Genomic DNA, 25,281 nt, shown 5'->3' on the forward strand with positions numbered 1-25,281 from the left:
GTGTCTCTCTCTGTGTGTGTGCGTGTCTCTCTCTCTGTGTGTGCGTGTCTCTCTCTCTGTGTGTGTGCGTGTCTCTCTGTGTGTGTGTGTGCGTGTCTCTCTCTGTGTGTGTGTGCGTGTCTCTCTGTGTGTGTGTGTGCGTGTCTCTCTCTGTGTGTGTGCGTGTCTCTCTGTGTGTGTGTGCGTGTCTCTCTCTGTGTGTGTGCGTGTCTCTCTCTGTGTGTGTGTGCGTGTCTCTCTGTGTGTGTGTGTGTGCGTGTCTCTCTCTGTGTGTGTGTGCGTGTCTCTCTCTGTGTGTGTGTGTGCGTGTCTCTCTCTGTGTGTGTGTGTGTGCGTGTCTCTCTCTGTGTGCGTGTGCGTGTCTCTCTGTGTGTGTGCGTGTCTCTCTGTGTGTGTGCGTGTCTCTCTCTGTGTGTGTGTGCGTATCTCTCTCTGTGTGTGTGTGCGTGTCTCTCTCTGTGTGTGTGTGCGTGTCTCTCTCTCTGTGTGTGTGCGTGTCTCTCTCTCTGTGTGTGTGTGTGCGTGTCTCTCCGTGTGTGTGTGTGTCTCTCTCTGTGTGTGTGTGCGTGTCTCTCTCTGTGTGTGTGCGTGTCTCTCTCTCTGTGTGTGTGTGCGTGTCTCTCTCTGTGTGTGTGTGCGTGTCTCTCTCTCTGTGTGTGCGTGTCTCTCTCTCTGTGTGTGCGTGTCTCTCTCTCTGTGTGTGCGTGTCTCTCTCTCTGTGTGTGCGTGTCTCTCTCTCTGTGTGTGCGTGTCTCTCTCTCTGTGTGTGTGCGTGTCTCTCTCTCTGTGTGTGTGTGCGTGTCTCTCTGTGTGTGTGTGTGTGTGCGTGTCTCTCTCTGTGTGTGTGTGTGCGTGTCTCTCTCTGTGTGTGTGCGTGTCTCTCTCTCTCTGTGTGTGCGTGTCTCTCTCTGTGTGTGTGTGCGTGTCTCTCTCTGTGTGTGTGTGCGTGTCTCTCTGTGTGTGTGTGTGCGTGTCTCTCTCTGTGTGTGTGCGTGTCTCTCTGTGTGTGTGTGCGTGTCTCTCTCTGTGTGTGTGTGCGTGTCTCTCTCTGTGTGTGTGTGTGCGTGTCTCTCTGTGTGTGTGTGTGCGTGTCTCTCTCTGTGTGTGTGTGCGTGTCTATCTCTGTGTGTGTGTGCGTGTCTCTCTCTGTGTGTGTGTGTGCGTGTCTCTCTCTGTGTGTGTGTGTGCGTGTCTCTCTCTGTGTGTGTGTGCGTGTCTCTCTCTGTGTGTGTGTGCGTGTCTCTCTCTGTGTGTGTGTGCGTGTCTCTCTCTGTGTGTGTGTGCGTGTCTCTCTCTGTGTGTGTGTGCGTGTCTCTCTCTCTGTGTGTGTGCGTGTCTCTCTGTGTGTGTGCGTGTCTCTCTCTCTGTGTGTGTGTGTGCGTGTCTCTCCGTGTGTGTGTGTGTCTCTCTCTGTGTGTGTGTGCGTGTCTCTCTCTGTGTGTGTGCGTGTCTCTCTCTCTGTGTGTGTGTGCGTGTCTCTCTCTGTGTGTGTGTGCGTGTCTCTCTGTGTGTGTGTGCGTGTCTCTCTCTCTGTGTGTGTGCGTGTCTCTCTCTCTGTGTGTGCGTGTCTCTCTCTCTGTGTGTGTGCGTGTCTCTCTCTGTGTGTGTGTGCGTGTCTCTCTCTGTGTGTGTGCGTGTCTCTCTCTGTGTGTGTGTGTGTGCGTGTCTCTCTGTGTGTGTGTGTGTGTGTGCGTGTCTCTCTCTCTGTGTGTGTGCGTGTCTCTCTCTGTGTGTGTGTGCGTGTCTCTCTCTGTGTGTGTGTGCGTGTCTCTCTCTGTGTGTGTGTGTGCGTGTCTCTCTCTGTGTGTGTGCGTGTCTCTCTCTGTGTGTGTGCGTGTCTCTCTCTGTGTGTGTGCGTGTCTCTCGCTCTGTGTGTGCGTGTCTCTCGCTCTGTGTGTGCGTGTCTCTCTCTCTGTGTGTGTGTGCGTGTCTCTCTCTGTGTGTGTGCGTGTCTCTCTCTCTGTGTGTGTGTGCGTGTCTCTCTCTGTGTGTGTGTGCGTGTCTCTGTGTGTGTGTGCGTGTCTCTCTCTGTGTGTGTGCGTGTCTCTCTCTCTCTGTGTGTGTGCGTGTCTCTCTCTGTGTGTGTGTGCGTGTCTCTCTCTGTGTGTGTGTGCGTGTCTCTCTCTGTGTGTGTGTGCGTGTCTGTGTGTGTGTGCGTGTCTCTCCCTGTGTGTGTGTGCGTGTCTCTCCCTGTGTGTGTGTGCGTGTCTCTCTCTGTGTGTGTGTGTGCGTCTCTCTCTGTGTGTGTGTGTGCGAGTCTCTCTCTGTGTGTGTGCGAGTCTCTGTGTGTGTGCGTGTCTCTCTCTGTGTGTGTGTGTGCGTGTCTCTCTCTCTGTGTGTGTGCGTGTCTCTCTCTGTGTGTGTGTGCGTGTCTCTCTCTCTGTGTGTGTGCGTGTCTCTCTCTCTGTGTGTGTGCGTGTCTCTCTCTCTGTGTGTGTGCGTGTCTCTCTCTCTGTGTGTGCGCGTGTCTCTCTCTCTGTGTGTGCGCGTGTCTCTCTCTCTGTGTGTGTGCGTGTCTCTCTCTCTGTGTGTGTGCGTGTCTCTCTCTCTCTGTGTGTGTGCGTGTCTCTCTCTGTGTGTGTGTGCGTGTCTCTCTCTGTGTGTGTGCGTGTCTCTCTGTGTGTGTGTGTGCGTGTCTCTCTCTGTGTGTGTGTGCGTGTCTCTCTCTGTGTGTGTGTGCGTGTCTCTCTCTGTGTGTGTGTGCGCCTCTCTCCCCCTGCGCGTGCGCGCGAACAGCTAAGCTGAACACTTTTGAAACCAGTCAAACAATGTGGGCGCAGGGAGACAGAACATTCTATAAAGCTTAATAAAGACAGGATCATTTGTCTTTGTCGCTGCTTTGGATTTATTTTTATTTCTTCCCGACTTCACTCTCACTTCCTCCAACTGTTTGTTGCTGGGTTGCAGTTTTGCAGATGCCAGTACACTCCGTACCTCATGGGTGTCTGTTCTGTGTGCATGGGCTTGGCAGTGAACACTGACAGGCTATTTGACAAAGACATGGGAGCCGAGTCCAATCCCCTCCCCTGCTGATATCCACACGTGCGCTTGCCAGCAGGAGTCCCTGGATAGTGCCCAGGAACCTTGGCTTTTCTACTTTCTAGCCTTGATCTGCTGAAACTAATTGGCATGCACCTCCTGCTGTCCTGCCTGAGGTTAGCTAATCCCTGAGCCTGTTGTCTGAAAAATATTGTCAAGATAGGTCTGAATGAGACACAAAATCTGAAACTGACTCTATTTTTCAGATGCTGATTAATTTCTGATTTGTACTTTTTATTTCTATGTATTTTACAAACATATTTAAAGACAAACACTGTGATACATGATAAAAATTTCATTTGCAATTGGACAGATGTGAATGCTAGAAGATGTTATTGCTGCAGTTTGTGTGCAGTTTGTTAACTGTTGTCCCCTCTGTTTTGAGTGCAGGCCTGGCTTCAGTGGAATGCATTGTTGTATCTATTGCAGCAAGAGCAGGAGAGGAATGCCCAAGCGCAGCAAATATACCAACGTCATTGCCTGCGGCGATCTCTGCTGGCTTGGCTACTATATGTCCAGGTTTGCAGGGACAAGAAGTGCCAATACAGTAAGTTTCTGGGATGGAGGCTTGAAATGCAAGTGCCTGTTGGTTTCCTGAATCTCATCTTTGAGGTGTCACAATTTACTGTTCAGAGATAAAATTTGTGTCTGTGACTAACTGTTAGATTCCAGGGCCGATCAGTGCCAATCATTTATAGAGACTTGATCAGGCTGTCTCAGTGCATCTTTTCTGTCAGGCATATTAATGCAGACTACAGGTGAGGATAGGAAAGCTTGATTGATGAGATGGTTTTAAGAGATTTTAAGGGAGGGAAATCCAGAGATTGGTGGGGTGAATGGTGATAGGTTGTATGAGAGGTCAGAGATGGAGAAACAGATAGTTTTTGAGGACATGGAGTGGGGAGTACAAGTGGCTAAAAGAGTATATGAAGATGTTATAGAGGATTATGGGGAGTGTTTTTTTTAATTCATTCATGGGATGTGTGCTTTGCTGGCTGGGCCAGTATTTATTGCCCATCCCTAGTTGACCTTGAGAAGGTGGTGGTGAGCTGTCTTCTTGAACCGCTGCAGTCCATGCGGTGTAGGTACACCCACAGTGTTGTTAGGAAGGGAGTTGCAGGTTTTTGACCCAGCATGAAGGAATGGCGATTTGAAGATGAGGATTTTAAATAAGAGTTGTGGGGAACTGAGAGGATGAGGAGGAGGTGCAAACATGACTTAAGGTTAGCAATGTTTTGCACAGGTTGGCGTTTGTAGAGGATGGCAGGCCAGAGACAAAGTGTTGAGTCTCAAGCCTGGAGGTGACATGGATTAGGATTTCAACAGGGAAAGGGGCTGAGGTAGGGGTGGAAACAGGCATGCTGCAGTCGTAAAAATGGACAACCTGTAAAGGAGCCTGAAGCTCAGCTCATTATCCAACAGGATGCAGAGATTGTGAATAATCTGGTTCTTCCAGAGAGAGGGTGGGCGATCTGGTAAGAGAACATGGTTGGTGCAGGTGGTGGGTTTTGGTGTCAAATCAATAACTTTGATCTTCCCAATGTGTAGCTGGAGGAAGTTAAGACTCACCAACTGCATGTTGGACATGCAGACTGGCCACATTGAGGGTCAAGAGAAGCAGAGTTGATTTGGGGAAAATGGTTCACTCGTTTATTGTTTTCAAAGTTAGTTGAGCGGGAGTGGCGGTGCCGAGTGTGTCAGCACAGAGCTCTTGCAGATCAGCCAATTCATATGCTCCCACATCAGCAAATTAATACGCTGTGCAGGGTAAAGGCTCCTTCTGTACAAGAAGCATAGATTGGCCATGGAGGGGGCGCAACACAGATTTACAAGAATGGTACAGGGGCTTAGAGACTTAAATTGTGAGGAGAACTTCTAGAGACATGCATTTCCTTGAGTATAGAAGATTGAGGGGTGATCTGCTTGAGGTCTTTAAAATGTTAGAATGATTTGATAGGATGGATACAGTGAAACCCGATCACTGTTCTGTGAGGGAGGGGAAGGGGTGAGAGCAGAAGTACAGGAAATTGGATGGACACAGTCACCCACGATGATGGAAGAACCTCAGTTGAGGAGAAATGAAAACTTATCAGAGGCACTGGCATGGAAGGTTGCATCATCAGAACAGATGTGATAGAACTGGGAGAATGGGATAAAGCCCTTAAAGGCCTTCCCCCACCCCCTCCTTCCTGTGGCGCCACCCCCCTCTCCCTTCTAAATAGTGATGACTTTGTTTCCCACTCTGCCTTACAGGGTTGGCTGAGCAGACTTATAAAAGTTATGTTGTGCAGCGATACTTTTTGTCTTGGCACTCAGCCTGGCATCTTCGAAGAAGCGTCCTCGCACATGAGAATCACATCAGTGAATTGGGCAGGAGGTGCACTCTGCGGCGGGTATTTACCCACTGGAATCACTGTATCCTTTCTCATGAATCCCACAGACTTGAAACCCTTTCTTGTTTATGCACTACAAAGGACAAGTTAAGCCATTTGCCCGTTCTTCAGGTCAGTAGGATCATTCTGTGTGGCTGAGAGTGTTTAAAATACACATGAACCCTTGGAAGAAGTTGATGGAACTCAATCTCAACAGCAAGACGAAATCTGCAAATTGTCATTAAAAACAAACAATGTGGCAAAATGCACTTCAGCTCAGTTGCTATATAAAGAGAGAAAAGGATGATTGGGAAAACAAAAACAAAAATACCTGGAAAAACTCAGCAGGCCTGACAGCATCTGTGGAGAGGAACACAGTTAACGTTTCGAGTCCGTATGACTCTTCAACAGAACGAAGGAAAAATAGAAAAGAGGTGAAATATAAGCTGGTTTAAGGGGGGGGGTGGGACAGGTAGAGCTGGATAGAAGGCCAGTGATAGGTGGAGATAACCAAAAGATGTCATAGACAAAAGGACAAAGAGGTGTTGAAGCCGGTAATATTATCTAAGGAATGTGATAATAAAGGTACAGATAGCCCTAGTGGGGGTGGGAGGAAGGGATCGAAATAGGCTAAAAGGCAGAGATAAAACAATGGATGGAAATACATTTAAAAATAATGGAAATAGTTGGGAAAAGGAAAATCTATATAAATTATTGGAAAAAAGGGGGATCGGAAAGGGGTGGGGATGGAGGAGAAAGGTCATGATCTAATATTGTTGAACTCAATATTCAGTCCAGAAGGCAGTAAAGTGCCTAGTCAGAAGATAAGGTGCTGTTCCTCCAGTTTGCGTTGAACTTCACTGGAACAATGCAGCAGGCCAAGGACGGACATGTGGGCATGAGAGCAGGGTGGAGTGTTGAAATGGCAAGCGACAGGGAGGTCTGGGTCATGCTTGCGGACAGACCGAAGGTGTTCCGCAAAGCGGTCACCCAGTCTGCGTTTGGTGTCTCGAATGTAGAGGAAACCGCATTGGGAGCAGTGAATGCATTAGACTAAATTGAGGAAAGTGCAAGTGAAATGCTGCTTTGCTTGAAAGGAGTGTTTGGGCCCTTGGACGGTGAGGAGGGGGGGAAGTAAAGGGGCAGGTGTTGCACCTTCTGCAGTTGCATGGGAAGGTGCCGTGGGAGGGGGTTGAGGTGTAGGGGGTGATGGAGGAGTGGACCAGGGTGTCCCGGAGGGAACGATCCCTGTGGAATGCCACCGGGGGGGGGTGAAGGGAAGACGTGCTTGGTGGTGGCATCATGCTGGAGTTGGCAGAAATGGTGGGGGATGATCCTTTGAATGCGGAGGCTGGTGGGGTGATAAGTGAGGACAAGCGGGACCCTATCATGGTTCTGGGAGGGAGAGGAAGGTGTGAGGGCGGATGCGTGGGAGATGGGCTGGACACGGTTGAGGGCCCTGTCAACCACGGTGGGTGGAAAACCTCGGTCAAGGAAGAAGGAAGACATGTCAGAGGAACTGTTTTTGAAAGTGGCATCATCAGAACAGATGCGACGGAGGCGAAGGAACTGAGAGAATGGGATGGAGTCCTTACAGGAAGCAGGGTGTGAGGAGCTGTAGTCGAGGTAGCTGTGGGAGTTGGGAGGCTTGTAATGAATATTGGTGGACAGTCAATCACCAGGAATTGAGACAGAGAGGTCAAGGAAGGGAAGGGAAGTGTCAGAAATGGACCATGTGAAAATGATGGAGGGGTGGAAATTGGAAGCAAAATTAATAAATTTTTCCAGGTCCAGACGAGAGCATGAAGCAGCACCGAAGCAATCATCGATGTCCTGGAGAAAGAGTTGTGGGAGGGGGCCTGAGTAGGACTGGAACAAGGAATGTTCCACATACCCCATAAAGAGACAGGCATAACTGGGGCCCATGCGGGTACCCATAGCCACATCTTTTATTTGGAGGAAGTGAGAGGAGTTTAAGGAGAAATTGTTCAGTGTGAGAACAAGTTCAGCCAGACGGAGGTGAGTAGTGGTGGATGGGGATTGTTCAGTCCTCTGTTCGAGGAAGATACGGAGAGCGATGAGACCATCCCGGTGGGGGATGGAGGTGTAGAGGGATTGGACGTCCATGGTGAAGAGGAGGCGGTTGGGGCCAGGGAACTGGAAATTGTTGATATGATGTAGGGTGTCAGAGGAATCACGGATGTAGGTGGGAAGGGACTGGACAAGGGGAGAGAGAATGGAGTCAAGATAGCAAGAAATGAGTTCCGTGGGGCAGGAACAGGCTGACACGATCGGTCTGCCGGGACAGTCCTGTTTGTGGATTTTGGGAAGGATGTAGAAGCGGGCCGTCCGAGGTTGGGAGACTGAGGTTGGAAGCTGTGGAAGGAAGATCTCCAGAGGAGATGAGGTCAGTAACAGTCCTGGAAACGATGGCTTGATGTTCAGTGGTGGGGTCATGGTCCAGGGGTAGGTAGGAGGAAGTGTCTGCGAGTTGACACTCAGCCTCTGCGAGGTAGAGGTCAGTGCGCCAGACAACAACAGCACCACCCTTGTCAGCAGGTTTGATGACAATGTCAGGGTTGGACCTGAGAGAACGGAGTGCAGCAAGTTCAGAGAGAGACAGGTTAGAGTGGGTGAGAGGAGCAGAGAAATTGAGACGACTCATGTCACGCAGACAGTTCACAATGAAAAGCTCAAGAGAAGGTAAGAATCCAGAGGGAGGGGTCCAGGAGGTGGGAGAATATTGAAGGCGGGTAAAAGGATCCGTTGAATGGGGAGAGGACTCCTGCCCAAAGAAATGAGCACGGAGACGAAGGCGGCGGAAGAAGAGTTCAGCATCGTGCCGAGCCCGAAATTCATTGAGATGAGGGCACAAGGGTATGAAACGAAGTCCTTTGCTGAGCACTGAACGTTCAGCATTGGAGAGGGGAAGGTCAGGGGGTATAGTGAATACACGGCCGGGGCTGGGCTTGGAAGACGGGATGGGGACAGAGGAACAGGCAGGGGTGGAGGGTCCTGGATGGGCGTTCGTGTCGATGAGTTGTTGGAGCTTACGTTCCTTTGCACCTGAAAGAAAGAGACAAAGTTTCTTGCTGAGGCGTCGGATGAGACAAAGAATAAAATGAAACTGGGGGCATGGGCAGCTTAGAGATAGGGTCCGGCGGTGCTGCTGGAGGGAGAGGTCGAGTGTGTTCACATGGCAGCGCATGGCACTGAGTGTGGATCTCAGGATGCGACCAGAACAGCAGTCTGAGGAGCATTGTATGTCCCGGAGATACCTGTAATCCTGGGTGGGTTCGAAACATGAGGGATGGAACTTCAGTTGAAATCCATGTGGGGTAAGTCGGAGACGGAGACAGTCAAAGTATGATTGGGCTTTGATTCTGTGCCCTACAGCAGGGAGGTGACCGGAGAGGCGACCGCTATGAAAGGGGCTGTTGGAGACCACAAGATCATAAACAAACTGACTGTGAGCATTGCATGTTTCTTCTTTATAGCTCACCCTCTCCAAATATATTTATTTCTGCATTTTTTTAGAATTGCAGGGCAAGCATATAAAGGACTGCAGTATCTTTGTTCATGAAGTTGCTGCTGATTGATTCTGGAGCATGTGAAAGAATTGAAGTTGCATTTTTCTGTCAATCCAAAAGGGGCTGGCATGAAATGGGAACATAGGAGCAGAAGTAGGCCATTCTGCCCATCGAGCCTGCTCTGCCACTCAATACGATCATGGCTGATGATCCACTTCAATGCCTTTTTCCCCACACTATCCCCATATCCTTTATGTCATTGATATTTAGAAACCTGCCAATCTTTGCTTTAAATATACTCAGTGATTGAGCTTCCACAGCTCTCTGGGGTAGAATTCGCAACCGTTTGAGTAAAAAAAAAATTTCTCCTCATCTCGGTCCGAAGTGGCCTTTAATTTGAAATTGTGTCCCCTGGTTCTAGACTCCTCACCAGGAAAACATCTTACTTGCATCTACCCTGTCTTGAAGTATTTTGTAGGTTTCAATGAGATCACCTCTCATTCTTCAAAACTCTGGAGAATACAGGCCCAGTTTTCCCAATCTCTCTTCATAAGACAGTCCCGCCACCCCGGGAGCTTGTCTGGTAAATCTTCGTTGCACTCCCACTATGGCAATAATATCCTTCCTCATGTAAGGAGACCAAAACTGTACACTGTATCCCAGGTGCGGTCTAACCAAGGTTCTGCACAATTGAAGCAAGACTTTGCTACTCCTGCACTCAGATCCTCTTGTGATGAAGGCTAACTTGCCATGAGTCTTCCTAATTGCTTGTTGCACCTGCATGTTAGCTTTCAGTGACTTATGGACAAGGCTACCCAGGTCCCTTTGTACATCTGCACTTTCTAATCTCTTAGTATTTAAGAAATACTCTGCACATTTGTTCCTCCTATCAAAGTGGATAACCTCACATTTTTCCATGTTATATTCCATCTGCCATGTTCTGTCCATCCACTAAGTCTGTCCAAATCCTTTTGAAGTCACTTTGCATCTTCCTCATAGCACACATTCCAACCTAGCTTTGTGTCATCCGTGTACTTGGAAATATTACATGTGGTCCCCACATCCAAATCATTGATATATATTGTGAACAGTTGGGGCCCAAGTACTGATCCTTGCTGTACCCCGTTAGTCACCGCCTGCCAACGCGCAAATGACCCGTTTATTCCTATTCTCTGGTTTCTGCCTGTTAACCAATCCTTAACCCATGCCAGTATATTACCTCCTATCCCACATTTTTTAATTTTGCTAACCAACCTCCAGTGGGGGGGGGCTTTATCAAAAGCTTTCTTAAAATCCAAGTATTGTATGTCCACCGACTCCCCTTTATCAATTCTGTTGGTAACATCCCAAAAATCTCCAACAGGTTTGTCAAACATGATTTCCTATTCATAAATCCATGTTGACTATGCCCAATCCAATCATTATTATCCAAGTGTCCATTTATCACATTCTTTAGAATAGATTCTAGCATTTTCCCTACTACTGATGTAAGTCTAACAGGCCTGTGGTTCCCTTTTCCTTCACTCCCTCCTTTCTTAAATATTGGGTGACATTGGCTATCTTCCAATCTGCAGGAACCATTCCAGAATCTATAGAATTTTGGAAGAAGGTCACTAATGCATCCACTATCTCCACAGCCACCTCTTTCAACACTCTGAGATGTAAAATATCAGGTCCTGAGGACTTATCAAACTTTAGTCCCATTAATTTCTCCAATACAACCTTCTTAATAATACTAATTTCCTTAATTTCCTCATTCTCCCTAGTCCCTTGGATCTCTAATTCTGGGAGATTTCTTGTATCTTCCTCTGAAGACAGACACAACGTAATCATTTAGCTTCTCTGCCATTTTTCTATTCCCCATTGTAAATGCTCCTGACTCCGCCTGTAATGGGCCCACATTTGTCTTAGCCAAACTTTTCCTTTTTACTTACCTACAGAAGCGTTTAGAGTCCATTTTTATGTTTTTTTGCTAGGTTACTTTCATATCTATTCCCCCTTTATCAGTTTCTTGGTCCTCCTTTGCTATGTTCCAAAATCCTCCCATTTGTCAGGTTTACTACTATTTCTGGCAACTTTAATAGGCCTTTTCTTTTAATCTTATACAATCCTTAACTTCTTCTATTAGCCACAGTTGACTGACTTTTCTTTTTGGGTTTTTGTGCCTCAAAAGGATATATAGTTGCTGTAAACTATGTAATAATTCTTTAAAAACTGTCCAACACCTATGTACCATCATACCTTTTTAATGTATCCGTCTCAACCAATTTGCCCCTCAAACCTTCATAATTTCCTTTGTTCAAATTTAACACCCTGGCTTCAGATTGAACTACCTCCCTTTCAAACATAATGTAAAATTCTATCATATATGGTCACTCATCCCTAAAGGTTCTTTTACAAGAGTGTTATTAATTAGCCCTTTTTCGTTACATAATACTAGATCTAAAATGCCTGTTCCCTAGTCAGTTCCTCAACATTCATCTCTAGAAAACCATCCCTAACACACTCCAGAAAGCCGTCTTCTGCAGCATTAGTGCTCATTAGATTTACCCAGTCTATGTGCAGATTGAAGTCACCCATGATCACTGTATTACCCATGCTTCATGCTTCTCTAATTTCCTGATTCTTACCATCCCCCATACTACCACTACTGTTTGGTAATATATAAACAACTCCTACCAATGTTTGCTGTCCCTTGCTGTTTCTTAGCTCCACCCAAACAGATTCCATATTTTGTTTTTCCGATCTGAGGTCCTCCCTTACTAATGTACTGATCCCACCCCTCATTATCAGCACGACACCACCTCTTTTTCCTTTTTGCCTGTACTCCCTAAATGTTAAATATCATTGAATGTTCAGTTCCTAGTCTTGGTCACCCTGTAGTCATGTTTCCATATTGGCAATTAGATCATACCCATTTACCCTTATTTGTGCCTTTAAATCATCCACCTTGTTGCAAATGCTGCATGCATTCAGGTAGAGTGCACTTAACTTTGTCCTTTTGACATTATTCCACATTCTAAGTTTAGTTGATGCTTGTCTTTGTTTCACCTGCCTTCTAATTTCACTTGCTACATTTCTACTTCCTGTTACCAGCTTCACTTCCTTCCAATTTGAGCTACCCCTTGGGCTCCCTGCCAAGCTAGTTTAAACCCTCTCCAGCGGCACTACCAAATCTCCCTGTCAGAATATTAACCCCGGTCCTTTTAAGGTCTAACCCTTCCATCTTGTACAGGTCCCACGTGCCCCAGAACTGGTTGCAATGCCTCAGAAATCTGATGCCCTCCCTCCTATACCAATTCTCAATACCAATCGATTAATTCTCCTATTCCTATGCTCACCAGCACGTGGCACTGGGAGTAATCCTGAGATTACTACTCTTGAGGTCCTGCTTTTTAATTTCCTTCTTGACTCCCTAAAATCTGCTTTCAGGACCTCATCCCACTTCCTACCAATGTCATTGGTAGCAATGTGGACCATGACCTCTGGCTGGTCGTCCTCCCCAGGAGGATGTCCTGCAGCCATCAGATCAGGTTCTGGGGAGTGGAGTTAGACCACCTTGAGGGGGTTGGCTTCAGATCAGCTGTTGTATAATTGCAACCATTTTGAGACAAAAGGCTCTTTTTCAGTTTAATGGAAAAGTTCTAGTGTGAGCGAGGAGTTGACTGTCATAATAATTTTGGCAAAATTTGAATGACGATCAGCTGAACTCTGAGCAAGAAGAGAGAGGCGCAGCTAGTAGATAACTGGTATTCTATCACTCCAGCAAGGTGTTGGTTTCATTCTCAGAACTATAATGCTAGGAACTGCGGCAGTGTGCCATTGGATGAGGACAAAACATCTTGCAAAGTGCTGATAACAGAGTCACATGGATATCAGGATTTTGTGAATCCTTTTAATCTCTTTATATTTCTGTCTTGGCATATGTTTATTTTCCTTTGATTTCTGTCCATCTCTGGTGCATCTGTTTTTTTTCCCTTGAGTACTGTGCGCTCATCTTTGAAGCACTAGATGTTAACTAAATTGCATGTCAACTGTGAATACCTTAACTTCAATCCAGATGTTTCTCTTCGTGCTGAAAAGGTCAAACTGTGCAGATTGGCAGATGATCACTACCGCCACCACCTACTGGTAAGGCATCAGCAGATACATGCATTAAATCTAGTACTGCATTGTTGCTGGGTTTGGCCTGCTCTAAGTACGTGCTTGTTTTATTCAGTGAATGAATTAGTGTCTCTGTTCGCACCAGTAACTTGGAGCTCTGGACTGTTTGACCCCTCCACAGCCCAGTTACATTAAAATTAAATTATGAAGACAGGTTGTATTGACTAGCTTTTTATTCCTTGAGTATAGAAGATTCAGGGGTAATTTAATTGAGGTGTTTAGTATCATTAAAATATTTGATGGGATCAATAGATACTATTTTATTGGGAGGAAAAGGGGCATAACACTAAAATTAGAGCTAGGCTGTTCAGGCGTTATGTTGGAAAGTACTTTCCACAGAGGCTGGTGAAAATTTGGAACTCTCCTTCAAAAAGCTGTAGAGGCTGGGGGGTCAATTAAACATTTCAAAGTTGAGATTTAGATTTTTGTTAGGCAAGCGTATTAAAGCGTTATAAAGCCAAGACAGGCAGATGGAGTTAAGATATAGATCAGCCATGATCTAATTGAATGGCAGAATGAGTTTCTGGTTTTGAAATGCCTGCTGCTGTTGTTTTGTTCCTAATAAACTACATAGTTACTGCAATACTGCTTCCCTCTCCATCCTCAAAGTTGCACATAAATTCTGGGTGCAGTACCGTGTCCCACAATTCTCTCTCAGGTCTATTCTTTGTGAAAGCTTCAGTGGACTATTTCTGGAGTGCATCGTAAGTGAGGTCAACCCTATGCTCATAAGAAAATAAAGCATAGGAAGTAGGAGCAGGAATAGATGTTATGAGCTTTCAAGTCTGCTCCGTCATTCAAGACAACCATGGGTGATCTTTGGCTTCAACTCTGCTTTCCTCATATCCCTCGATTCCCTCAGAGACCAAAAACCTGTCTGTTTCAGCCTTAAATATACAAAAGAGTGGAACACCCCCAGCACTCTGGGGTAGACAGTTCCAAAGATTCAGAATCCTGAGTGAAGAAATTTCTCCTCATTTCAGTCCTGAATGTTTTAGATTCCCCAGTCCAGGGAAACAGCCTCTCAATATCTACCATGTCAAGCTCCATCAGAATCTTGTATGTTTCACTAAGATCACCTCTCATTCTTCTAAACTCCAGAAAGTATATGCTCAATTTATTCAGCCTTTTATCCTAGGACAACCCTCATATCCCATAAACAAATCTAACAAATCCTCGTTGTGGCACTTCCAAGGCAAGTATATGCTCCTTTAAATATGGAAACCGAAACTGTACACAGTACTCCAGGTGTAGTCTCATCAAAGCTCAATGCATTTGTGGCAAAACTTGTTTGTTCTTGTACTCCAGCTGCCTTGTAATCAAGGTGAACATGCCATTTGCCTTCCTAACTGCTTGCTGTATTTGCATGCTAACCTTGTGTTCTTGTACGAGTACACCCAACTGTCTTTGACCATCAATATTTTGAAGTTTCATGCCTTTTAAAAAGTATTCTGGTTTTCTGTTCCTATTACCAAATGAATAATCTCACACTTTCCCACTTATACTCCATCTGTCAGCTTGTTGCCAACACGCCATCCATGTCTCTTTGCAGCCTCTTTGTGTCCTCCTCACAGCTTACATTCTCACCTAGCTTTGTATTATCAGCAAACTGAGATACATTGCTCTTGTTCTCTTCATCTAAGCCATTAATATAACTGAGGCTCTAGCACTGATCCCTGTGGCACTCCACCAGTTACAACTTGAAAATGTTCCTTGTAACTCTACCCTTTGCCTTCTGTCTGTTAACCAACCCTCTATCCATTCTGATACGTTACCCCCAACTCCTTGAGCCTGTACCTTTACATATAAATCTTTTGTGCGGCACCTTATCAGATGCCTTTTGGAAATCCAAATACACTACATCTTTTGGCCTCCCTTTATCCACCTTGCTAGTTATGTCCTCAAAAACTCTAATAAGTTTGTTGAATATGACTTCCCTTTCCGAAAACCATGTTGACTTTGTCTCGTCATCCTATGATCATTTAATGTCCTCCACACATTCACTATCTGCTAGGAGTTGCTGGGCAGGGGTTGAGGTGAGAACTCTATTATCCTATTCTTTCAACCAGAAGTGCTGAGTGTATTTCTAACTGCTGCCCCCAATACAAACCAACCAGTTCAGCTGTGACAGGGAATTGAACCCCTTTTGTTGTTTGTATTGCCTGAGTTCAGCAGTAATTTTGCCATGAACCTTTGAGCAACAAGTCTTCCTTTTCCATAGTGAGTTTTTTTGTGCAGATGCTCCCTCCTGAACCTTAGCAAGGATGTACAGCCTGACTCTCACTGTGTGAAACAGCATGTTTAAGTCACACCTCAAGTCAATAGTTTATCAGTCTTACTCACCAGGTGTAATGCAGCTGCTCCATTCAGATTCATTGGCGAGTGTATTTGCCCTTTGATGTAATTTAAAGAAATTGTTCTCTTTTACCAGCAACCGAGTATTACTGCTCTGATGTTCAACGTGAGAAGCATTCGACTGAAACAGATGCTGAATAACCTTGCCCACCAACAGTCCCATGTTTGGGTAAGAGTTTCTTCTTTATCTCCATTAAGTCTGAGTAGACAATGCAAGAAAGCTTGGATCAAGGTGAGAGGTTATTGGGTACATCAAATTTTTGCTGCTTCTACAAACGATATAAAGTCAGGGACTCTTCTTCACCCGTTTAATGTTATTAAGGAAAGTTGACCCTCAATTCTCTCAGCAGTTGTTGAGGTCTCTGGAGTTCTTGAGCAGGGTTACTGTGGCTAAATAAATGTGATGGAGTAAGGAAGTTGGGGCAAGTAGAAGAGCTGAATGTCAATTTGACATTTGGAGGACATGACGGCAGGGAACAGTAAAGATTTTAGAAATATTGGTCCCCTTCAGCTGTTTTCATGTTAGTTGTTGTGCTGCTTGATTCTACAACATAACAAGGTGAATGAGCCAAGGTGGCACAGAGCAGGGTAGGTTTCTGGAAGAGGGAGTAGAGTAGGGGGAGAAGAGCTTTCAGCAGGAGGTCATATCTGACCAGAGTTTTCAGGAGCAATTCTCCTTCTTGAACCTCAACGAGGAACTGTACCTGACGCCTCTACTTTCATGAAGTAAGTGCTCACTGAAATTTGCAATCTGTTGCAACCCTAGCTGCTGCCTTCTGGGCCAGGATAGCATTGCCAGTGGCTATGAGTTGACCATGGCAATGAACCTGTCTGACTCCTTCCAGGCTGGAGGAGGTGGTTTTTGTGCACCGTCTCCCAGTTTGCCATCTGTTGTTGCATAAGGAGGTCAATGACACTATTTCAAGAGAGCTGAATAGATTACATTCTTTCTTGCCTGCGAGAAGCAGGTGGATGGCTTTGCGAGGATTGCAGGTTTCCACATGATGCAGGGCACTATTGATTGCATGCAGATTGCTTTGTGGCTGCCCCTTGTCAATTCTGAGATGTACCACAAGTGGAAGGGATTCCACTCCCTCAACATCCAGTTGGTGTGTGACTGCATATCGGCAGGTCAATGCCTGGTATCCTGGTAGCAGTCATGATGCCTTCATTCTACGGCAGTCCACTTCTAATATCTGCATTTGAATCAGAACAAACAGAGAGTGATTACAAGACAATGAGGACTATCTGCTCTCTGCACCGCTCATGACTCTGGTGTTTAATCCACGCACAAATGGGCAGCATGTATACAATGAAAGCCATGTTGCTGCAATAAATGTGATCAGACCATTGGGGTGTTAAAGTAACACTTCCATTGCCTGGATAGTTCTGGAGGTGTCCTGCGGTACTTGGCTGAGTGCGTAATGAGATCAATGGTGGTCAGCTGCAAAGCTGCACAACCCCACTATAATCAGGGTTCATTCTTGTCACCAGCTATAGGCCGACCAGCTGTGGAGGAAAAGTGCAAGAAAGTGAGCAGGCAACATACACAGCCCCTGTCTGGCCGGGCTACCTGTGATCGACGACTCCAACTGCCATACCAGTAAAGCAAACCCAATTCCCTGTTCAGCAACAGTCCCACATCTTAACTTCACTCTGTTACTAAGCATCACAGTGTCTGATTGACCTCAAGGCAAATATAGATTTAAATAAAGACTCCCAAGCAAATTTGTAGATCAAGCCATGCCATATTGCACACAAAAGTCAGCTCATCACCCTTCTGTATTCCACTGGTGTGTCTCTTCTTTGTGCCTTCACCTGTTCTAGTGCTGCTCTGCACTGTGACCCTAGTAGCCACAGCATGGCAGTTTGAAAGCTGCTGCCTGTCAGTGGAGAAGACTGCAGGTGGTGTTGGAGGATGACCTCGAGCAGCTCTGGGCCTAGAAGGTTCTTCACCTTAGCATGGCTGGCAGCAGTCTGGTCCAACTGGCTGACAGGCTAGAACAAGGCCACTGGGAGGAAGAATGTAGTCGTCATGTGAGTGAGCAGTATGTTTGTGCTCCAAGATGCCACTGCTACTCCCCTGAGACACAGTCTCAGCAATCCTAGCGGTCTATTAGAGGGCGCCCTGCAAGTTCCTTTGAGCACTGCTTTCCACTGCCATGATGATGAACAGTCTGAGCCTCTGTGACAGCAAGCTGAACCATCAGGTGCTGCACCGTGAATCGATTGAGAAGTGCTCTCGTGTAGTTGGCCACCATTTCCACACCTGGAAGATGGGCTTGAAGCACCACGTAAAGCCTTGTGCCAAGTTGGAGCCGGACTCCTCCATGCTCCTTGTTAATGACCACAGGCTTTCTGGCAGGCCTGCCAATGCATCAAGCATTTCAGAGTGCATTCCCATCAACCTCCTGTATTCTGCCCAATCAAAGTTCTCATGTAAGTCCTTTGCAGCAGGATGCATATTCAATGTCACCCTCTGGCAAACCGGCACCTGTGCTACCCTTGTCCCTGCCCTGGCTGTAGCCCATTCATTCACAGTGTCTCACCATGTGCAGACCCTGCTGCTAAGCTATCCAAGATGAGTGTATGAAGCAGAATAGTTGTTCAGTGAGGGCAACTACTTGGAGGGATCTCAAAACATGATGGTATAATTTGTTAGTATCACAGTAACATCATCCAGTGTGAATTGTATCAGGTATTGACAACTCAGGAGGCGACAATGTCCTTGTAATCGTGTATCCAAAAACAAATGCATTTATGCACTAAAACTAATTTCTTGACAGTTATGTAGCACCTGAGCAGTGTAGGCAAATTTCAGATGCTCTATTATTATGTTGTTTGAAACAAAATCATTTCAATATCCTCCTTTATATTATCACTCATCCATAACAAGGAGACACAACATAACAAGCCTGTCTCATTCTTCAGTCAGTACCTGCATTGTTCTCATTTTCATTATGTGCCTTATAAAAACTGATTTAATTGTAGGAATTCTGCTGAATTTTTTACTCATTTCTGGAGTTCTCAATTCGATTTGCAACATTTGGACTGTTCGATTAAGTAGAGCTTTATTCCTCACTTCCAATGTCCACTGTTCTCTAATACTAGCGGTGTTTTGTTTAGGTGAATTACTACGGTTTTTATTTGCTGATTGATATGTATGGTTAACAGGAGCAAACCGTTTATTTGAAACATAGGAACATAGGAGCAGGAGTAGGCCATTTGTCCCCTGAAGTCTGCTCCGCCAATCAACTAGATCATAGCTGATCTTCTAACCCATGCCATTTTCCTGCACTATCCCCATATCCCTTGTTATCTTTAATACCTAGAAATCTATCAATCCCTGTCTTGAATATACTCAATGACTGAGCCTCCACAGACCTCTGGGGCAGCGAATTCCAAAAATTCACCACCCTGTGAGTGAAGAAATTCCTCCTTATCTCAGTTCGCAATGGCCTATCTCTTATTTTGAGATTGTTCTTCTAAACACCCCAGCCAGAGGAAGCATCCTTCCTGCATCTACCCTGTCGAGCCCTGTATGAATTTTGTATGCTTCAATGAGATCACTTTGTATTCTTCTAAACACTAGAGAGAACCGACTCAGTCTCCTCATAGGACAATCCTGCCATCCCTTGAATCAGTCTGGTGAACCTTAGTTGCACTCCCTCTATGGCAAGTATATCCTTCCTTCAGTCAGGGGACCAAAACTGCACACAACACTCCAGGTGTGGTCTCACCAAGGCTCTATACAGTTGCAGCAAGACTTCTTTATTCCTGTACTCAAATCCTCTTGTACTAAAGGCCAACATGCCATTTGCCTTCCTAATTACTAGCTACACTTGCATGTTAGCTTTCAGTGACTTATGAACAAGGACCTTGAGGTCCCTTTGGACATCAGCATTTTCCAATCTCTTAGCATTTCAGGAATACTCTGCATTTCTGTTTTTCATACCAAAGCGGATAACTTTACATTTTCCCATCTGCCATGTCTTTGCCCACTCACTTAGCCTATCTGAATCTCCTTGAAGCTTCTTTGTATCCTCCTCACAACTCTCATTTCCACCTAGTTTTGTGTCATCAGTAAACTCGGAAATGTTATCTTTGGTCCCCACATCCAAACCATTGACATAGATTGTGAATAGCTGGGGCCCAAGCACTGAACCTTGCGGTACCTAGTAATCACAGCCTGGCAACCTGAAAACGATCCATTTATTTCTATTCTCTGTTAACCGATTCTCAATCCATGCTTTTTTTTATTCATTCATGAGATGTGGGCATCGCTGGCTGTGCCAGCATTTATTACCCATCCCTAGTTGCCCTTGAGAAGATGGTGGTGGGCTGCCTTCTTGAACTGCTGCAGTCCATGTGGTGTAGGTACACCCACAGTGCTATTAAGAAGGGAGTTCCAGGATTTTGACCCAGTGACAGTGAAGGGACGACGATATATTTCCAAGTCAGGATGGTGAGTGGCTTGGAGGGAAACTTCCAGGTGGTGTTGTTCCCATCTATCTGCTGTCCCTGTCCTTCTACATGGTAGTGGCTGTGGGTTTGGAAGGTGTTGTCTAAGGAGCCTTGGTGAATTGAGTATATTACCCCTGATCCCATGTACTCTAATTTTACTTACGAACCTCCTATGTGGGACCTTATCAAAAGCCTTCTGAAAATCTAAATATATCAAATCCAGTGGTTCTCCCTTATCTATGCTGCTAGTTATATCCTCAAAAAAATCATGTTGGTCAAATATGACTTCCCTTTCATAAATCCATGTTGACTCTCCCAATCCTCCCATTATTTTCTAAGTGTATATTTATCACATCCTTTATAACAGATTCTAGCATACTCCCGACTACTTATGTCAGGCTGACAGATCTGTAGTTCCCTATTCCTTTCTTAAATAGTGGGGTTACATTTGCTACCTTCCAATTGGCAGGACCCATTCCAAGATCTCTAGAATTTTGGAAGATGACCACTGGAGTTAGTGATGCTGAGGTCCCAACAGACAGCGGCTTGGACACCTACCTACCTGTACATTGCTCTTTCTTCAAGGGAACTGCAGTATATGTGATTAGTGTCTGCAACTTGGAGCAAAAATGTGGCATGTATTATAAAGAAATATGTTGTGGCCTCTCTTGATGGATACTATTGGAGGTTTCAGGTTTGATTTCAGGAGCTTGCCGAGTTAACTGATCCCACCCTGAGTGAGGTGAAAATGCTACAATTGTATTCGTTGTACTTCGGCAGGGCAGGAGGAATTGGTCAGTCAGCTCCCATCCCTGATTGTCATTCTCTGACCCTTACTCAAGATAGCATGTGCGTTCCTGAGCCAGAATCTTGCATGGATGGGATGTCTTTCACAGTCCAGTTGCCCACTGGCAGTTGTTGTCATGTGAGGAATAGCAGCTTGATTGGGGGCTACTGTTATCATGGAAACTTAGTTCAGCAAGCCTTCAGGAGAGAGTGGAAAGTATTTTGGAAAAATAAGTGTTCTGTAGCAGTGACGGTTACACAATAATATGAAAGGGTATGGAATACTGTTGAATAGTTATTGTCCCTTTCTTCATCCAGTTAGTTTCCCATGTCATTGCTCCCAGTATGCCAGGGTCAAGCACCTTTCCCTCAATGCGACGATGATGCTTTAGCTGTCAGCATGAGGGTCTGCAGCTTCTGTACCTTGAGACTCCCTCTAGTGGCGGAGGTATACAGCTGATGAGTGACTGTGACGATCAGTTTTGAAAATCCTAGTTAGATGTCACCTAGTGTTGATGGCCATATAAGAAGTATTACGTAAATAACAAATGTCGTAAACATGTGTAGTAATTATCATAATTCAAATACAATGAATTAAGACAACGCAAATTGCTAACTTGCAGAGAAAGACAAACTTGTTGCAAAAACGACAGGTGAGGATGAAAAAATGAGCTTTCTCTCACATTACGGAGTACTTTATGAGTACATTTCATAGCTTGTGCTGCTGATAGCAATGTTAACCTGTTGGCTGCACAGAGGGAACATTTGTGGTCTCACTGAACTTTTCAGAAGCTCACCTCTTGAGTGTCCAGGGTACCCTGAACTTGTTAAATGATTAACTTCTCTTGGCAGATACAATTACAGTCTCTGGAATGTTTATTATTGCCTCTGACAATTTCAATGAAATGTGAATAATTTCCTCTTGCATTAACGACAAATTCCCATCAAGATATTCTTTGATTAAAAATTCCCACATGAAGAATTCCTTTTTTGCTGCCTGTAATTCAAAACTTTATCCCCCTGGTTTCTGTAAAGCTGGTGACTGGAAGTCACTGACTTCGGGAAGAAAACCTCGAATGTTATTCAGTGTGTAAGCTTTTACTTCTGTTCTTTCATGACTTAGTTGGTGTTAATTAGTTGGTGTTGAAATTATGAGGGATTTTGATGGAATGGATGGGAAGAAACAGATGCTACTGCAGGAGGGTCAGGAACAAGAGGATGCAGATTTAAAATAATTGGCAAAAAACCATTGTCGGGGAAAGCAGGGGTCAAGGGGAGCGGGGTGGTGATGAGGCAGAATTCTTTTACTTAAGGAGTTATTTTGGCCTGGAATGCACTGCTGAGTTCATGGGTAACTTTCAGAAATAAATTTGAACTTTATTTACAAAGGAAAACTTTGGGGATTGAGAGGGGAGTGGAATGAATTGGGTAGATCTTTCAAAGGGCTGGAATAGGCCTGATAGGCTGAAAGGCTGCCTTCTTCACTGTTTGGTACTATGATTCTATGAATTACATTAAATGCAGCTGAAACTATGACCTGTTGTATTTTAGGAATCCTGTTTGCTCAGACAGTTGAGCCCTGGATTATAACCAGATTCTGACCTGCGAGTTCAGGTTTGAAAGCAGTCTGTTCCTTGACCTTCATTGCCCTCTAAAGGTTCCATTCCTGGGTGGAAGGCTATGTGGTCTCAAGACACCCTTTTTTTGCCCTTTATTCTTCCATGGATGCAGGCAGCCTTGAACTGATTTTTTTTTGCAACAATGATGATTTTAATGGTCACCATTACTGAGACTAGCTTTTTAATTCCAGATTTATTAATTCCACCAGCTGTGCTGGTGGAATTTGAACCTGTGTTGCCAGAGCATTCGTCTGGGCCTCTGGATTACTAGTCCAATAACATTACCACTACACCACATTCTCCCGCTATTTCAAAGACAGAACAGAAACTCCTTTGGAAAGAGAAATCATGCCCTTCGTCATCAAATTTACAAACCAAATTATTAATTTTCCCTCAAGTAAAGTGAGTTTATTCTGCGCAGATGTGCAGAGTCCAGGAGTGAGAAAACAACGGAAAGTGCATTCGTATGCACCTGCAAGTAAAATTGGCTGACAAATGTGCTTGTGACATAATCCCCATTTCACCTGGATCCATTTAACTGTACAGTTCTATAAATACAGCCGCACTGGGACCTGAGCCTGCATTTCTGCTTTCTGAATTTTTGCTTTTCTGACAGATGCTGCGAAGGTGCTGGGATCAGTGGAAATCATGTTTGGAACTGCAAGAGGAACTTGAACTTGGGGCACTGACTGGACAAGCCCAAGAGCATTTCAGGTATTCTTTTACTCTGTGGATGGGTTAACCCTTTGGTTTCTCAACTGAACGTGTAATCAGAGGTCCTGAAAAGGTGGAAATGCCCACTATGTTCTCAAGCTGATGTACTCCTAGCTGCTCCACTTGTCTTGCCTTGACTCTCCCGAAGATGCATATAACATTCCAGAGTTTTGACTTGGAAACCTATACAATCAAGTCCTGTGATTAATGTATGGGTAAAACTGTTAGTCACATTTCTAATTGACAAACACTTATGCTTGATTATCTGTCAACTAACCCCTATCTGTTCAGATTTAGAATGCTGTTGAATAATGGGCATATCATTTCATGGTTACATGGCCAGTTTAGTACTGATGATGGCTTCAAAATTGACAGCAACCAGACAATGTAACTTAAGTGGTGCTTAAGCCACTGAAGACACTGCCAACACCTGAAGTTGGGGGGGGCGCGGTGAGGGTGTTCAGACTGGCCATCCGGTGGTAGTGGAAATGTAAAGTGACTTGGAGGCTGCAACCAATTAAACAAGCTATCGGCTCGTGCTAATTTGCATCTACAAAACAAAAGTACTGAGGACACTGGAAATCTGAAACGAAAATAAAGTGCTGGAAATACTTAGCAGATCAGGCTGCATCTTTGGAGCGCGAAACAGAGTTAATATTTCAGGTCAGTAACTTTTCATATGAAAAGCCTGATGATGAAAAACCATTGATTAAAATGTTAACTGTTTCTCTCTCCACAGATAATGCCTGACTTGCTGAATATTTCCAGCATTTTCTGTTTCTATATCTATTTCAGATTTCCAGCATCTGCAATATTTTGCTTTTGCAGATGGGCCAGTTGAAAGTCAATTTTTGTAGATTCTCATATTTCTACATGCAGGAATATCAGGCAAGCCTGACATAATCAGAGCTGTTTTGCTGCCATTGACTTAGACGCCTTCCTCAGCCATTGTAGATGCTGCGAGGCCTTGGGAAATGCTTGCTGTTTCCAGCCACTAGCTGTGCTCACAGTTAAACAGGGAAATACATCTGCAGGGCCTCCCTGGAATACAAATGTAGCATGCACAAAGCTGTCTGGAAGCACTGTAATTAGATGGTACCGCATTGTGACAGAATATTAATAAGTTATTTTAACTTCGCAATGCAGTTTGGTTAATGGAAAAGTCTAGAACAAGGTTTTATTTTATATGGAAGTAGATGAGTGTTGGAAGCAATGCCACTTCAGTTAATTCTACTTTATTGCCACCAAAATGCCAATCCAACCCAATCCTTCAATCTTGATTCATGTTACTGACTTTACTAGAATCAGTGCATCTTTCTGTCGTAGGAAGGTATTGCTGAGGAAATCGCTGCATTGCTGGATAAAGCACGTCGAAGGGAAAAAGTGGTCTCAGGTGAGGAATTGATCATGGACAAGAATATTGCAATAAATCTCTACATTAATTACAGTGGTTTTGTGGGTTGATGCGCTGCAAGATGTGGCATTGAGCCTTTTAGATCAGAAGAACTCAAGTTTAATCAACAACTTTAATCTATAAAATGTCAGGTTATTAATTTTCAGCTTTGAAATGTCTCTGAAAGTTTAACATTTCAGTTTCGCACTTAAAATATGCTTTTCTGCTAAGACAGACAAGAGTTTCAATTGTTTTGAATTGACAGTTTAAACAACTTAAAACAATTAAAAAAAAAGTACTATCTCTCTTAGCATCAGTATGCTCCTGTCCCTCACTGCTCCCTGGATTTTGTTCTGCTTCTCTGCACATCTTGCTGCCTGAGCCTGCTTCTTACAGATAACTTGGGCCTGTCTCGCTCACTTCCTGATGGACCTGCTTTTGCAATGCTCTGTCTAGGCCTACTTTCATGAGAGAGTCACGTCACCACTCACTGGTCTTGGACCTCTCTTTATGCCACACTTTGTTCTCTGGGCCTGGAATGCCCACGCCCCCCTTTCTCCCAGGCATAATGCTGCCCCATCTCTCAAGCCTCCTCTGCTCGACTTCCTGGACCTCTGCCTGATGCCCAGGGCCTGCAATGCCGGAAGAGTGCAGTTAGTATTGAATAAATATGAGAGAACTATTCCTTAATCAGATCAAAAACTTTATTTTTAAAAAGGATGCCTGCAGTACAGCATTTCGGTGTGGGTCTGCTTTTCTTGTTCATGAGTACAATTTGACAACTTGGAAAGTAACTAGGAACAGTTGTGAAAAATAATTAATTTTCAGCCTGTAAGAGAGTCCCT

General features: G+C 44.9%; 1 protein-coding gene across 1 annotated transcript in view; it reads left to right on the forward strand.

Moving 5' to 3' along the window:
• Positions 1–3,434: 3,434 nt before the first annotated feature.
• The window catches only part of sfi1 (SFI1 centrin binding protein), a 105,301-nt gene continuing 83,454 nt past the window's right edge, over positions 3,435–25,281 (forward strand). Inside the window, exons 1-6 of the mRNA XM_078553843.1 lie at positions 3,435–3,586; positions 5,293–5,454; positions 13,002–13,072; positions 15,537–15,629; positions 22,946–23,043; positions 24,370–24,436. Of these exons, the coding sequence (XP_078409969.1) occupies positions 15,558–15,629; positions 22,946–23,043; positions 24,370–24,436 (237 nt within the window). The 5' untranslated portion in view covers positions 3,435–3,586; positions 5,293–5,454; positions 13,002–13,072; positions 15,537–15,557. The remainder of the gene's footprint in view (positions 3,587–5,292; positions 5,455–13,001; positions 13,073–15,536; positions 15,630–22,945; positions 23,044–24,369; positions 24,437–25,281) is intronic.

This window comes from Cetorhinus maximus, chromosome 12 (assembly GCF_964194155.1).
Source record: "Cetorhinus maximus chromosome 12, sCetMax3.hap1.1, whole genome shotgun sequence".
Taxonomy (NCBI): domain Eukaryota; kingdom Metazoa; phylum Chordata; class Chondrichthyes; order Lamniformes; family Cetorhinidae; genus Cetorhinus; species Cetorhinus maximus.